The sequence below is a fragment of a genome, unplaced genomic scaffold (genome assembly GCF_019419815.1).
Source record: "Pyrus x bretschneideri cultivar Hongxiangsu unplaced genomic scaffold, Pyrus_bretschneideri_v1 Contig11, whole genome shotgun sequence".
In the NCBI taxonomy this organism is placed as follows: Eukaryota; Viridiplantae; Streptophyta; class Magnoliopsida; order Rosales; family Rosaceae; genus Pyrus; species Pyrus x bretschneideri.
In genome coordinates this window covers 480,029-497,031 of record NW_025999402.1, presented here as the reverse complement: position 1 = coordinate 497,031, position 17,003 = coordinate 480,029, and the positions used below count along the sequence as shown (strand labels likewise).

At 36.5% G+C, this 17,003-nt stretch overlaps 2 protein-coding genes and 1 non-coding gene across 4 annotated transcripts; all 3 read left to right on the top strand.

Annotated features, from left to right (window-relative positions):
- Positions 1-14: 14 nt before the first annotated feature.
- LOC103965743 (organelle RRM domain-containing protein 2, mitochondrial-like) lies at positions 15-1,543 on the top strand. The gene is made up of 3 exons (XM_009378812.3): positions 15-239; positions 993-1,061; positions 1,151-1,543. Exons 1-3 carry the CDS (start codon positions 122-124, stop codon positions 1,390-1,392), a joined length of 429 nt encoding a protein of 142 aa, XP_009377087.2. The 5' UTR covers positions 15-121; the 3' UTR covers positions 1,393-1,543.
- Positions 1,544-4,191: 2,648 nt separating this feature from the next.
- LOC103965745 (arginine biosynthesis bifunctional protein ArgJ, chloroplastic) lies at positions 4,192-9,719 on the top strand. Of its 2 annotated transcripts, XM_048573486.1 has the most exons (18): positions 4,192-4,322; positions 4,422-4,522; positions 5,509-5,941; positions 6,053-6,176; positions 6,261-6,334; positions 6,474-6,518; positions 6,624-6,674; positions 6,764-6,832; positions 6,964-7,022; positions 7,236-7,305; positions 7,654-7,734; positions 7,809-7,895; positions 8,033-8,152; positions 8,338-8,400; positions 8,860-8,937; positions 9,016-9,161; positions 9,282-9,352; positions 9,518-9,719. In XM_048573486.1, exons 3-18 carry the CDS (start codon positions 5,774-5,776, stop codon positions 9,598-9,600), a joined length of 1,389 nt encoding a protein of 462 aa, XP_048429443.1. In that variant the 5' UTR covers positions 4,192-4,322; positions 4,422-4,522; positions 5,509-5,773; the 3' UTR covers positions 9,601-9,719. The 2 variants fall into 2 exon arrangements, with proteins under 2 accessions (XP_048429443.1, XP_009377088.2); XM_009378813.3 differs by having other exon boundaries at positions 4,223-4,522.
- A 491-nt stretch (positions 9,720-10,210) lies between these two features.
- On the top strand, positions 10,211-10,283 carry TRNAF-GAA. Its single transcript has one exon. It is a non-coding gene; the product is annotated as a tRNA-Phe (tRNA).
- Positions 10,284-17,003: the final 6,720 nt, after the last annotated feature.

The following is a 17,003-nucleotide window of genomic DNA, read 5'->3' as shown; positions in this document are numbered from 1 at the left end:
TTCTGCAACTCTGCCCCCACCCGACCCGAACCTGATATTTCTCTTTACTCGTTAAACCCTAAACCCCCAAATCCCCAGACTGTGTCATCACACACTGTCCATTGAAGTCGGATCACCTCAAATGGCGTTCATCTCCGCCTTCCGCCGCGTCCTCGGAGGATCTTCCTCCGCTCTCCATTCCCAATTCGCAGCCATTCGTCACAATTCAACTCTCACGTCCCCCAGGCTGTTCATCAGCGGTACATTTCGATCTCACCCACTTCGTTAATTGCTTTCTGTTCTTCCCTGTTTGCGAAATCCAGTCGAACCTGCAGAAAACCATGTTTTTATTTTCATTTTTTCGATAATTCTTTCGTTTTCACTTGATTTGTTAAAGGTTCCATCTTTTTTGAAAATTGGCTAAATTGATCAGAAATCAAATCCCAATTTCTGGAGTAATTAAAATTAAATATCGATGAAATATTGACGACATAACGGTCAATGATTGATAATATAGTGATTATGTATTGACGACATACTGAAAACTGATCATTTGAGCAATGGGGATTTAAAAAATTTCATCTTTGCCAATTTCCCATATTTTTCTTGTTTTATGGTGCTTTGTTAAAATTGGTTGTGATTCCCACCAGATGATGGGAGTTAATATAATTTGGTGCTTCTTAACAGTTTAGTGTATGTTTGTGGTTTATAAGGCCTTTTGTAATTGCATAGTCTTGTGCTTCAATCTGTGTTCCTTTTTTGTTATTTTGGATTTGATTACAAAGCTTCAATCCAAGACATTCCAATTTTTCAACCGATTGATCGAAAAGAAAACAAAACTAATACGGCTGCAAATGTGTTAAAGTCTTGTAAATACGCCATCTGTTTACTGAAGAACTGTTGAGACTCCTGAATCCTGACTCCTGTGGAAACTACATTACCGTTTGTGTTATATGAGAGTACATGCAGATTCTTGAATTAGTACCATTGCTTCTTTGAATTGCAATGAGCAGGTCTCTCAAGATTAACAACAGACGAAAAGCTTAGAGAGGCATTTTCCCCATTTGGGCAGATTGTAGATGGTAAATGTTGATTCAGCTTGTTTTTTTTGCTGTCCTAACACTTCTTACATCGCTTTAACCTGAACTCATTGTGTTTGTTGATCATGCAGCGAAAGTGGTTATCGATAGGGTGTCTCAAAGATCAAAGGGTTTTGGTTTCATTACATACGCATCAGTTGAAGAAGCCGAGAAAGCTAGAGAAGGGATGAATGCCAAGTTCTTGGATGGGTGGGTTATTTTTGTCGACCCTGCCAAACCTAGGGAGCCTATATTTCAGCCACCTCCGCAACCACAGCAGGACCCTTCTGAAACCGGCTTCAGATCAAACAAGACCATCGGATGGTGTGGATGATGACTGCGTTAGTTACTTCGGTTTAATCTCATTGTGATGAAAAGGAGGGCAGTTTAAACACTGTAAACTCTTTGGTTATTTGTATTGAGAAATACGAAACACTTAATAGGTGAATGAATTATTGGACGGGCCTATCGATACATTAAATTTCCCTCTTGATTGTGCATGAATGATTCGTTAACCTCTATCTGGACGATGGACTGTCAAATACAATGGAACTTACACTAATTTTGTTACGCTTGCACTACGAAAATTAGATAGAGGGATTCGACAAATAATAGATGCACTAGAAATTGAGAGGACTTTCAAATAACTTATTGAAAGGCGGTGTTTTTGAAGTCCTTGTATGTAGCTTTATAGTGCATGAGTAGTTCATTCGGAAAAACAAATCGATCGTCATATCCCTTAATTCATTTGTGTACGAATTTTCTAGCTTTTGTATATCCCACAAGGCAAGCCTGTCACATCTTTTATCCTGCAACAATGTCCCAAGCAAATTCTACAAACCTTACTTTTGCGCGCTACGCATCTATTTCCTTCTCGACCCTCCTCCTCCTCCTCAACACCGTCTTCACGAAGATCGTCAGTCACCCCTCCTCCTTCTCAAAGATTTTATGCTCCTAAAGTATATGTCAGAAATATAAAGCCTCATCTTGGCACCATTTCCTTCATCAGAGTCTACCGAGCCCAAATCACAAACTGTGCTTGTTTTTTCGCTTGTTGAAGGTTCTTCTTTTTCTTCGAAGAAATAATTGACGTAGTATTTATTATTTATGATGAGTGTGGAGTTGAGCTCGATTTTAAACGTGTCAAGTTGATCATGGTGGTTTAGCTGGTCTAGTACTACTCGTGTGGCAAGGGACTTCACGTCACAAGTGAATGCCCGATGTACCTCGTGATAGACTTTCTTATAGACTTCCTTTGCTGAATAGTCAAAAGAAAATATCGCTATAGCAAATAGTGCTGTGGAATACTACAGAAAATAGCTCTATATATATAGCTTTTCAATCCATGTGGACAAGTTTGTTTTAAATCAATATGAGGTATTCTAAAATACCTTTGTTTACAAAAAAAATTACTCTCATATCACTCAGCTTTTTCGCTCCACCGTAGGAGTTTGATTCTTATATTATTACTTTGTTAGTATCACACTCAATTTTTGGGTCCACTACGGAAGGTCTAACCTAGAAAAAATGAGTGTGATATCAGTATATTGAACTCATATCGAAATCCTACGCCTATAGTTGGACGGAAAATTTGAATATGATACCAGTATATTGAAATCTTGAGTTCAATATATTAAACTCATGAATATGATATTAATATATTAAACTCACACTAATATAGTATTATTATCGGTATCAAACCTAAAATGCCTGATTTATATATATAGTTATTACACTCACTCAAACTTTCGTACAAATTAGAAACATTACCACAAACAGTAGTATTAAGAAGTAACATTGTCATTAGCTTGTCTCTTAACTTGTTATATGTGGCTTGGTAAACTATAATATTGTCTTTTAACTTGTTCTATGTGGCATTAACGGTCACACTCACACGCAAGGATAAGGATGGGCAAAATACCTATGGGTTTGGGTAACCGTGGTTACCTGCCCATTTAAAGTTCACGGTTACGGTTATGGATAACCGTTTAGACGAACAAACGGTTATGGGTATAACTGTTTATCTATGAAATTTAAATGGTCGGTTATGGGTATTACTTGCGGTTATAACGAGTATCCATTTACCCATTTAATTTAATATATGTAAAATTTAAAATAAAATTAAAAACCCTAACTTTTCAATTTCTCCACCAGCACTAGACTCAGAGTCTCAAACGCCCCGTCCCTTGCTCATCTTTCCCTCCTTGTTGCCCTTTCCCCTCTCCAAAGCTCACTCTCTATCTCAATAAGCAAGCGGAGCAGAGGACTTCAGCCGGGATTTCGAGTGGACTAGCATAGCTGATCAAAGCTCAGGTGAACACGGGTTTGTCTATGTCGTGTTTAGTTATTTGATTATTGGTTGATGTGGTGCGTTTTGATTCCCTGCCTGAAACGTGGAAACCCCATGAATATCATCAACTTGCTCTGATCAATCGCTTGTTTCCTCCTTAATTTAATTACATTTGAGTCAGTAAAGTTTAAGTATTTCAAGTGAGAATTTTCATAATTTGTGTATTTGTCAATGTTTAAGATATGTTACTGCATGCTGGCATGAGCGTAGCTGTATTGACTAGAACAGATGTACTCCCTTGTTGCACCTAGATAAGCAAACTTATTTAATTGTCAGAAAACAAAAATTATGACAAATTTTTCTTTTGTAATTTTCAAGTTGTTTAAAAAAAGCATATAGACGAGTGAAAAATGGGGTAAATGGGTAATTAAAAAAAAAGAAGGATAAACGGGTTCAAAAATGGGTAAACGGGTATGTTTATGATTAAATGGGTAAACGGTTATGATTAAATGGGTACACGGTCATGGATATGGTTAACCGTTTATAAATAGGTTATGGATATGGGTATGGATATAATTGTTTATGCAATTACCCAATGGGTAAACGGTTATGCAGGGTATGAACATAAACGGTTATGGATAAATAACCGCGGTTACCTTCTGCCATAATCGTTACCCATTCCTACGCAAGAAAAGTCCTATAAAATAAATAAATATATATTTTATTGTTGATAAAAGTAAATTTCATTACCAACCAAAACAAATACAATAAAGGCCTAAAACAAGTTAAGTACAACAAAAGAAAATGGGTCACAATCACACAAAAGAAAACGGCCCAATACCAAACTTGGAGCTCACTACACACAAACAAACTACACAGAAGAACCCTAGAAAACTAAGCTTTCAGAAGCTGCAGACAACATCGTCGCGGCCACCAGAAAACCGCGCGATCCTGTAACACTGTTCATAAGCACAGTGAGCTTCCTGTCTTACCCCAGCTAAGTTTGCATTGTTATATTTTTAAACGGACAATAATGTCCCGCACTCATCTCTTTCCTCCTAAACCCTAAGCAGATAATTCAAATTGAAATTCCTCTCCTTAGACCTTTGGAGCTTTGTTCCGTTTCAAGCTTTTCGACGGTAATTGGACGATTCCTCCGACGCCGGCCATCAAGGTTAGTCTGAAACGATTCCTACCTTATTGACCTATTGCATGTCAGAATCTGCTTCAAATTTGTGATTTAATATAATTGGGCTTTAGAAAGATCTTCATGATTTTGTCTAATCCAATTTCACGATTAGAAATTTCGCTTGGGGTGGGGACTGCAATTTCACCTGCTCCAAACAAATAGATTCTTTTTAGTCTGAATTTAGAAAATTATATTGGAATTTTGTTTTACATCTGATTCAGTTGGATTTAGGAGTTGTAGTGTTTCCTGGCCTGAGTTGTATATAAAGAAAAAAAAGTGATTTTTTTTGTATCCTAAAGAGTTCATCATGATCATAGACATGAGTCTCATATTATCAAGTAAGATGCCGAGTCCTCTTGCATTCATATATTTACATTTGTGAGCTGCTTTTCTGGGTTTTTGTTGATTTGTTTGCTTATCTGGTATATACAAGAAGAGTGACACCGCCATGAACATTATCAATTTATACAGGAAAAATGTCACACTTGGGCCAATCTAACCATTTATTTTGAGTACATCACATTAGCAATATAATAAAACATATGACAGCGGGGTTCTTTCAAGTCAATTTTTGTTGGCATGTTGTTGTTCATGTAAGTGTTGATTTGATAAATGCGAGTGCTTTTGGCATTTTATGACAAAGAAGAACAAGAATAGAATGTATGCTATAACATTATGAGTCTGAGAACTGAGACGTGAATTGTATGTAGGTAAGCAACAGTTATGTGAGACATGCGAATTGTATGGTACAAGCAACAATTATGTGACTGTTTTTTGGCTAAAAAGATTGTGTGACTTTCTGATATATTGTTCATTACAAAACAAGGAAGAATAGGAAGAAAGTGTAATATATGATCTCTAACTATTCGACTTTGTTCCAAGCAATATTGTTTGGTGAAATAGTTGTGTTAAGATATTGGAGAAAATTAAAAATATTTAAAATTCATTTTGAGGAGGTTCTCATTCTCCAGGTGAAATTTGGATACCAATTCTCAAGATCAGTGGTGCCACAAAGTGGCATATGAAGTAGGGGTCCTTTAACACCTAAAACTTTGTCCTTCTTACATCCACTTTCCCCAAATACGGTTCGAAACGTTTTGGCTGCAAAAAAAAGAGGAAGAATACGTCTAACGTTTCGGCGGCCGCAAAACCCCACTCGTCTCCACACAAAACTCTAAAACCACCGTTTTCAAATCCAACTCCAAAAAACACAGTATATTGGATACTATCGTCGAGATGTATCTTTGCGTTCCTCAATCAGTCTCTGTCAAATTCCCAGCAATCCCTCGTTTCGGTTCGTCTAGACGGGACTTCAAGATTGCCGCTATTTCCATGTCTGCCATTGAAGTCTCCCGTCACATTCCAGCAGCCCCCATTTTTCTCCCTGAAGGCCCTTGGAAGCAGGTTGACCTATACGTCGCCGTTTTTGTTTTAATTTTTGCATTTTTGCCGTGCAATTTCGTTTTCATGTTTATTCAATTGATCAAGACTGTGACTTTGTTTGTGATTCTATAGATTCCCGGTGGAGTTACTGCTGCAGAAGGATTCAAAGCTGCCGGATTGTATGGCGGTCTTCGTGCCATAGGTGACAAGCCTGATCTCGCTCTTGTTACTTGTGATGTGGATGCCACATCTGCTGGTTAGTAGTTAATCACATTTTGAACTATTTGGTTTTGTGTAGCTTTTTGTTTTCGTAACAATTTTTATGTTGGGTTAATCGCAGGATCGTTTACCATGAATGTGGTAGCAGCTGCGCCGGTGTTGTATTGCAAATCGGTATTACACACTTCAGAAACGGTGTGTTGGATTGTCTTTTGTTTCCATGATTTTTTTCCTTATTAGCGAATTATGCTTGGATTATTGTAAATTTAGTGTTGTGTTTCGTATTTTCATGTTTTTGTTTATCTGCTAATGACATATTTTTACGACTTGTTAGGCACGAGCAGTTTTGATCAATGCTGGTCAAGCCAATGCAGCAACGGTAGGACATTTATCGAGGCATATTTTCAATTTATCGTTTATTTTGTTCTCCAAAAACTTTGTAGCTCTTTGAATCACTCTTTGATCATGTTCCAATTCTGTCCAGGGTGATGCGGGATATCAAGACGTGATAGAGTGCTCAAGCAGCCTTGCTGAGGTATGTGGAGAGCGACAAACATGTGTATCTCATAGATACTCTTGCATAGGCTTTTTTATCCCTTGTAAACATGAATCTTTGTGGTGCAGCTACTTCAATTGAGACAAGAGGAAGTGTTGATTGAATCGACTGGTGTGATTGGTCAAAGGATAAAAAAGGTAATAACATAGCCACCATATTTTTGTTTCCTTGATATTCTTATTTCTAATCATATTGATTTGACAGATATATAACATGACATATGCTTAAGTGTTGTATAAGCGAATCACTTGTTAATTCTCCTATGCAGGAAGCACTTCTAAAATCTCTTCCAAAACTGGTTAATTTACTATCATCGTCAACTGAGGGGTAAATGTTAATGCTTAGCTCATATAACTGACATACTTTCGTGTTTATGTACGTGATCGTATTTCTTTTCAGCATTGAATTTCCAAGTTATTCTCTTTTATCTAAACTAACTCTCTTGTTTGTTGGGCTTATGCTATTCTTTTTGTTGTGAAACTATGGGGCTTAAAAATTTGATTTAATCTCCCTGATGTGCCATTTTGGATCGGTCTGTAGGGCAGATGCTGCAGCAGTAGCAATCACAACAACCGACCTCGTTAGCAAGAGCGTGGCAATTCAGTCTCAGGTCAAGTTGTTTCCTATGTTTATATCTTTGATGCATGAGATATCTGCTACTTTTGGAATTGTCCTTGTTAATGTGCTTAGTGATTACTTGTACGGGTTCTGATAGTCTCTCGACCAATGACCCAATCAGAAGCAACTCTTATGTTGCTTGCTTTTGTTTAAGTTATTTTTTTTAATGCATAATCAGCAATGCCAAAATGTTGGCATTACAATTTCGAAGTATATTTACTCTCTTTGATGTAAATTAACTGTCTTGTTATTTAATTGTGATCTAGCTACTGTATATTACTACCAAGTAAACAACATTGAAAAATCAGTCAGGTCCTTACAAAACTGGTGATTTGCTCAGATTGGTGGGACAAATATAAGAGTCGGGGGAATGGCAAAAGGTTCCGGGATGATCCACCCAAATATGGCTACATTGCTAGGGGTTTGTCTTCTAAAGTTTCTCTTGATGTTTTATGCCAGCACCTAATATTTACTAGTAGTTTTATACGGGAACAGGTAGTAACAACTGATGCGATGGTTAGCAGTGATGTTTGGAGAAAAATGGTTCAAATTGCTGTCAACCGGAGCTTCAATCAAATAACAGTAAGTAAAGTTTCTATTTTCTCAAATTTCTAAACATCATACTTAGTGGGACCACCTAACGAGGTGTAATCAACCTAGCTTGTTGCATCTTTCTTTTTGTAGTATGCTGACCCACCTATGGTGTTTTCTGATTGCAGGTAGATGGAGATACAAGCACTAATGATACTGTCATTGCGTTAGCGAGTGGTTTGTCTGGAACCAAGATATCTTCCTATAATAGTAACGAAGCAGTCCAACTTCAAGCATGCCTTGATGCGGTTAGTTCCGCTCATTTAAGTTTTGCCTAACCTCCGTGGTCTAAAAATACTCTAGAGTGAGATCCAAAATTCAGGAATCAATGAAAATTAAATGGAAAAAATAAGTTTTTTTTTCTTGACTTGAGTTTTACTTTTATGTGGTCTAATCCAATTTTTAGGATTGAAATTGTAGTGTCATTTTGCAGGTAATGCAAGGTCTTGCCAAATCAATAGCTTGGGACGGAGAAGGAGCAACATGCCTAATTGAGGTCTGCATTTTTATTCAAGGATATATGTGCTAAACAAGCTGAAGTATGTAGTGTACCAGACCTCCGCTTCTAAGTATAACGGTGGTGCAAATAATACAATCTAAAGATCAGAAATGACATGAAAAGTATATAAAAGTAGAAATTTGATGCTTGATGCTTGAATATTATGTCCTCTTATCTTTGTTTCTTTTCACATTCATACATAACTTGTGCTCACTATTAGAGTAATGTTAAAAATGTCGACCAGATTGCTAATTTTCCGCCGTTTTTTGAAGATTTAATTTTGTAGTTAAAGTCAAATTGTTCTTTAATTTCACAATTATTAGGTTATATTGTGAAGTACTCAGTCAGATCTCGGTATGTAAGTACCAGATTATGCTGGTTGTTTGCACTATGTGTTTTGAACTTTTGAGGATGATGAAATTGAGTGCGTTTGCTAATCCTAACTTAGATGTGCAGGTCACAGTGACTGGTGCGGACATTGAGGCTGAAGCAGCAAAAATAGCACGATCGGTGGCATCTTCTTCACTAGTAAAGGTATGACATCTGAACTCTGCCTACCTTTTTGATGCTTAAGTATACAAATCCTAAATTTACTTTCCAAATGTCAATCAGGCTGCAATATATGGCAGAGACCCAAACTGGGGGCGCATTGCTGCTGCTGCAGGCTATGCAGGAGTACCCTTTGACCAAAGCAAGCTCCAAGTATTGCTAGGGGATATTCTGCTCATGGATCGTGGGGAACCACAATTATTCGACAGGTAACAAAACGTCTCTCATTAACTAGAACACATTTTCCCTCAGTATGTCACCTTCTCGTTTCTCCGCTCTGAGGAGGTCGATCCTAAATTTAGTAGTTTACTAACTGGATTTCCTTTCAGGAGTGCGGCTAGTGACTACCTCAAGAAGGCTGGTGAGATCCACGGCACAGTTGTAATTAGTGTATCCGTGGGTAAGTTTTTGAAACATTTAGAGGATATGCAAGTCAACTATTCAGTTAGAACCATGATTATAGTTTATAACTCGCATCTGCTTGACTACTAAACCTGCAAACTCAACTGTTTTCGTACATCTTTCGTGTCTATCGTGTTTGATATACCCTTTTACTTTTGAACAGGTGACGGCCCGGGGCGAGGTCAAGCATGGGGTTGTGATCTAAGTTATGATTATGTTAAAATTAATGCCGAGTACACAACATAAAGTACTCATTTTGTAATGGTGCAACCCCAACTGGAAAAATATTATCTCAAACTGATTAATGACGACCCAAATCTGTATTTTTTTTATATTTATATGAAAAACGAAAGACTTGTTGTGAATCGATTAAAAATTGAAAAAAGAATCGAGTATTCATTGATCAAATCATTCACTCCACCGTAGTCTGATAGATCTTTTTAATAATTGATTAACCGGACGAGAATAAAGATAGAGACTCATTATACATGTTAATAAGTTCAAGTCCCTCTATCCCCAAAATGATCCCGTTGATTCCCTAATTATTTATTTTCATTCTACTCTTTTCTTTCACAAATGGATCTGAGCGAAAATTTTTTTCTTATCAAAAGACTTGTGTGTGATATATATGATACGCGTACAGTACAAATGATTTGAGCAAGGAATCCATTAAATTTGAATAATTAACAATACATATCATTACTTGTACTGTACTGAAACTTTGAAAATTTATTTTTGAAGATCCAAGAAATTCTATTAGATCCTGTATAATACTTTGTAATACTTTTTCGTTTTTCTAATTGACATAGACCCAAGTCCTATATTAAAATAAAATGAGGATGATGCGTCGTGAATGGTCGGGATAGCTCAGCTGGTAGAGCAGAGGACTGAAAATCCTCGTGTCACCAGTTCAAATCTGGTTCCTGGCACATGAGTAATTTGTATGAGTATATATTCTAAAAATGAATTGATATGAGTCGACATACATATTCATTAATAGTATAAATCATGATACATATTTATCCATCTCTTATATATCATATGTATATAAAGTATACAAAAGAATTAAGATCATAACAAAAAAACGAAAAGGAAGATCTGAGTATTATTAATTTTAAATTAAATTAATAGCCATAACTAAAACTAATAAAATGGCTAAACTAACCATTCCGTTAATTTAGAATTAAAAGATAATTCTAAATAAAATTATTTATTAATCAAATATGAAATTATTTCGAATTATATATAATAAATAATAATATTATAAAATTGTAATATACAATAAATATAGAAATAGAGCAACGTAGTAGCTTGCAAGGCTCATAACCTTGAGGTCACGAGTTTAAATTCTGCCTTCGCAACATGTTTTTTTTTTTTGACAAAAAAAAAAATAATAATGAATTACCCCTTTGTTTTTGGTGGGAGGAGAAGAGAGGGGAGAGTAGAACCCCTATACTTATGTTGTGGTCAGCTACACTTAATGTTTTATCTAATAAATAAAAAATAAAATTTAATATATTTATCCATTATCTACCGCGGATAGCGGGAATCGCCACGCCTTCTCCATGGAAAAGATAAATTTTACCATTCGACCATATATGCATTATATATAATTTATTTAGTATTTATAATATTTTATAAATTCTATATACAATCCATGTTTAATAAATAATACATATTTACATCTATTTATTTTAATTTAATATTTTTTATTTATATATATTTCTAATTTTTCTAATTTTTTTTCTTTATTTGAATTTTTGGGACTTATATTGAATTTTAATGTGTCTCACAACCTGAAGGAATTGGGAGGGGGTCATTTCATTTTTGGATATAGAACAAATAGGTTCAAGAGATGAGAGAAATAAGGATACCCACCAGAAAGACTAATCCAATCCACAATGATGTGCCGGAAAATAGAACATTTTTGTTACCTGACCAACCCTTAGGAGAAGCAAATACAACAGGTACACTAATCAGTAAGATTAATGAAGTAGCAATTAATGCAAAACAGCCAATTAGAAAGCAATAGTCATGTTTCTAATCCTCCAATCTACCAACAAAAGAACTATATTATTTGATCCCGATTTTCAAGACCGGAGCTATCAACCACTCGGCCATCTCTTTGAAAGATAATTTCTATTTTATTTTTGTCCCATATTTTATTTTTATTCCACCCCATAGAACACGAACATATGAGTTAAGACCATTACTATCTACAGAAAGATATCGGGTGTGAATCTATAGGTCTATCTATTCTGTATATATATATATAATATAGATGCATGATCTAGCAAGCATGCCCATTTGTAAAATTTGTAAAGTAAAAAAAAAAAAAAAAAGGATTCACTGGTAAAAGGATTTGCAGTCATAATTTATAGCTCAAATATTGTTATTCATGATATTGATCCGATTTGATATCATCGAGATGTAATGCATCCCATTGAATTTATAGGCGAAAGATTTATTATCTCTATGGGATTAACTCCCGAGTTATTGCGAATTAAAGAAAAATTAAACAATGAGATTATGGAAGTAAATATTCTTGCATTTATTGCTATTGCACTGTTTATTCTAGTTCCTACTGCTTTTTTACTTATAATGACACACCCCGACCGAGATCAGGGCATGCTGGCCGTCACGTGGAAGTGACGTAGCCATGTGCACAGTGCGGAAGCTAAAAACAGTAATGTAAAAGTACGAATAATTTAAAAACTAGCATACAATAAGTGACAATATGAGTGCTAGCGTAAGTGAAACGCTGAATTCAGAGCATAAAGACTATAGCAGTCCAAAGAAAATGATACGACAAAGTCCACCCGAAGGTGACCTTACACTGGTGAGTATCTGTCAGAAAAGCCGGGACGCCCTCTGGGAAAACCACCGAAACCGCTAAGCTACTAGAACCTGGAGGGGCGCAAAACAAAAGCGTGAGTGGGCAAAAACAAAGCTCTTTGAAAACCATTTCATAAAATACATTCTAACCCCTCACCGTAAAACCTGTATACTTCCCAGAAATAAACATATATATGTATATATAAATATGCCAATCATGCTCAAGGGTATGCCATCTTAAAGCCTCATAAAGATATGCAAGTGCTCAGGTATAAATCACATCAATAGCATAACATCTGGCAGCCGGAGTCACCTAAAGTGACCTGTACGGCTGAATCTAGAGCTCAAATCTCAATCTCAACAACTAAACCTGCCCACGAGTCGGAACCACCTAAAGTGGTCTGTACGACAGGCCTGGGTGTAATACATATAAACGCTCTAGTGCTACGATCACGTGAAGGCTGTGCGAATAATCGCGGGTCACCTACGAGTCGGAACCACCTATAGTGGTCTGTACGACAGGACTGTGCACCTAACTTGGATTCCAAGTTGAGCGTATGGTGCGGGAGGTGAACGACACGTGAAGGACTGTGCCCTACTCTGGGCGGGAGCACTAACACCTGGGTGCAGGTTATGAGCTCTCTAGGCACCTCTAATCACTATTTAATGTAAATGTTAATCAACGCTTACCTGGCACTTACCTAGGCCTCCGCAGCACCAAATATAAATATGTATATGTATGCCACTACTAATGCATATGAAAATGCATAAACAATAAGATATGGTGCATGGCATAAAGCAAATAACCCTTCTTAATTAATTTCTGGGAATATAAATGTATATAGGTATAAACGGAAAACCAAAAGCCCACTCACTGGTATGTGGAAGGGTCGTAGCCCCCCTGCCTCGAATGTGCACGCTCGTCCTCGGGATACGTGTCACCTATATGCGAATTAACTATAAAAACGTTAACTTTAAAGCACATAACCTTCCGTTCAAAATAACTTCTCATACATTGCTCAAAATGGACAAATGAATATACCAACGTGATCTACACAACCTCACGATCACACCCATATTTTTAAAATAATTTTTGGACTTCCCACGCGCCCTCACGCGCCAAAACAGGCACGGACGCGCGGCCACGTGCCATGCACACTGACGGTGTCCAGTGACGCCGTCAGGAATATTCCGTTAAACTAACGGAATATTCCGTTAAACCTAACCGGATTCCGTCACTACCGTTAGGAATATTTCGTTAAACTCAACGGAATATTCCTGTTTCTTCTCCGGCCTACCCTCGCCGGACTCCGGTCACCGAAAAACCGAGGAAACTTCAAACTCACTATTCTCCTTCGTTTTTCAACCAAATTTCAAGATTCTTGAACCAAAATGACGCTTAGACCTAGGAGAATCACGATAGACTAGTTTTAAGGGCTAAAAACTACGCGATCATACCTGTCCACGAAATCAAAAACCGGCCAACTTCGTACAGGACGATCCCGACGTCCAAATTTGTCCAACGAAGCACTCCTAAGCTTCTTGGGACCTCACAAAGACATCTACGAGCCTAAAAAGTCCAAAAACAAGCTAGATTAAATTTGCATGAATAGTAACCAAAACTGAGCTCGTGAAATCGACGTGAAAACGTCGGAGTTCCTACCTGAAAATGGTACCACTGGACTCCTCTCAGCCTCACGAGTTCAATGGTGTAGTTGGTTCCCTCGATCTGTGCTGGTTTGGGTGAGTTTGGTGTTTGTCCGTACGTTTATGGTGATAGGAAGGGAGAGAGAGACACGGGAGAGAGAGAGAGAGAGAGAGAGAGAGAGAGTGACAGAAGGTGGTGCAGGTATGAGAGTGTGTGTGTGGCCTAAAGACATGCCAACACAACACAAAAACAACCAAATTACGTATCGAAAACAAACTAGGGGCAAAACGGTCTTTTCACACGTACGTTTCCGATAATTCCGGGACGGGATGTCACATATAATATACGTAAAAACAGTCAGCCAAGGTGATTAATTTGAATTAAACTTGATTTTTTATTTCTTATCAATAATTGCAGAGAAGAAAAGGATAAAAATTTCGCGTCTTAACTGAAATGGGCAGACTAGAATCAGTCGTATTCTATGAGATACGATAGTATGGTAGAAAGATTCAGATATTTCTTTCTACCATACTATCTAGTATTGTTATTGTAGTGTATAAAGTTGTATTGTAATGCGGGTTAATTTAATATAGATTAATATAGATCAATCTACAATAGTATCATCATATTCCTTTTCTATATATATAGAAATCGATTTAATTACGTATATATAATATATATAGTGATAATGTATATTATATAGTATCCCAATTCTATTTCTTTGCTTTATCTATTTGTATTTAATTTGTGTTGATTTCAATTAAATTAATTTGAAATAATCGAAAGCGACTTTTACGATTAGAATTCCTAGATTTCTGATTATTTTCAATATGAATCCCGATCGAAGAAGTCATTGATTGAGGAGTTGACAAATGATCCATGGGAACTTCTTCAGATTTTGAAAAAATGGGATCACTTCTTATGGACTTGTTAAGAATGATTCTAATCTAGTTCATGGCCTATTGAAGCAGAAGGCACTTTGGTGGGATCCTCACGGACAGAAAAAGATTGTAGTCAGTTTGATAATGATTGAGTGACATTGCTTCTTTGGCCCGAACCAAGGAATCCCTTAGATATGATGCAAAATGGATCTTGTTCTATCGTTGATAAGAGATTTCTCTATGAACAATACGAATCGGAGTTTGAAGAAGGGGAAGAAGTCCTTAACCTGCAACGGATAGAGGAGGATTTATTCAATCATATAGTTTGGGCTTTTAGAATATGACGCCCTTGGGGTTTTCTATTTGATTGTACCGAAAGGCCCAATGAATTAGGATTTTCCTATTGGGTCAGGTCATTTCAGGGCAAGCGGATCATTTATGATGAAGAGGATGTGCTTCAAGAGAATGATTCGAAGTTCTTGCAAAGTAAAACCATGCAGTACTAGACATGAGATAGATCTTCTAAAGAACAAGACTTTTTTCGAATAAGCCAATTTATTTGGGACCCTACGGATCCACTCTTTTTCTATTCAAAGATCAGCATGTGTTTTCACATAAAGAATTCTTTCCAGATGAAGAGATGTCAAAGGGACTTTTTACTTCCCAAACGGATCTTCCTACATCTATATATAAATGTTGGTTTATCAAGAATACACAAGAAAGGTATTTCGAATTGTTAATTCATCGCTAGAGATGGCTTAGAACCAATAGTTCATCATCTAATGGATTTTTTCGTTCTAATATTCCATCCGAGAGTTATCAGTATTTATCAAAGTTGTTCCTATCTAACGGAACGCTATTGGATCAAATGTCAAAGACATTGTTGAGAAAAAGATGGTTTTTCTCGGATGAAATGAAAATTGGATTCATGTAACAAGAGAAAGGTTTCCCATTCCTTAGCCAGAGAAGGGTAAGGTAAATTTTTAGATATTGTGTGTTTTAAGGGTTTGTGGTGTCGTCCGTACGAAAGAATAAGAAAGGGAGAGAGAGGGCTCGGGACAGATAGGGAGAATAGGGGAGAGGGATGAGGATGGTGATGGATGTGTGGCTGGGATACAACCAACCAAAAACCCAAAACAACCACACAAACAACAATTATCCATTAGGGGCAAAACCGTCATTTCACCCCTACGGTACAAAAAATCCGGGACGGGCAGTCACAATTTGAACCTATACCAAAGGTTAGAAGACCTCTGTCTTATACATTAGACAATGGACGCTTTCATTCCAATTTTCCTATATCTTGTTCAGAAAAATAGTTGAACCAATTTTCAAGTCAATGATGCATTACATTAATTATATTCATAATTTTTTTTATAAAATATTCAAAATCTCAAAATATTTAATTCTTTATTTATTTATTTAATAAAAAAAATAAAGTAAAAGCGGGTAGTGGGAATCGAACCCGCATCGCTAGCTTGGAAGGCTAGGGGTTATAGTCGATGTTGATTCATCATTTTTAGCGTCTCTAATTCAAAATTGAACGTGAAACTTTGGTTTCATTTGGCTCCTTTATGGAAGATATATAAATTCCTATATTAAGACATGAACGAAAAAAAAAATCCCACCCATAGCATCTATGTCAGCTTTTCTGTCTGAATGTATTCAGAACAACCCGTTTTCTAGACGATCCCTATAGAAAAGAGGGGGATTATATTATAACAACCTTTCTAGTTACTTTGTTCTCCATTTCTATATGAGAGAATCCTTAGAGCAATCCACCCCTAAAAATGCGCTGACACCTAACCCATTTAATCTACTCAAATGAATAGTGATTGACCCCAATGAACAGTAATTGGCCAAATACATCTCCACCCCTAAAAAATGCGCTGGCACAAATGCATCTTCATCCCTAAAAAATGCACTGGCACCTAGCTCATTTAATCCACTCAAATGAATAGTGATTGACCCCAATGAACAGTAATTGGCCAAATACATCTCCATTCCTAAAATATGCGCTGGCACAAATGCATCTTCATCCCTAAAAAATGTGCCTAGCACACAATCCATTTAAAATATTATTAATTTTTTTATAAAATAAAAAAAAATTACATAAAGTACTACAAATAAATAAGAAATTACATAAAGTACTAAAAATAAATAAGAAATTACATAAAGCATTAAAAATAAATAAGAAATTACATAACGTACTAGAAATAAATAAGAAATTATACGAAGTCTAAGGAGTTAGGATATGTGGTGCTAGGATTTGTGTAGCTAGAACC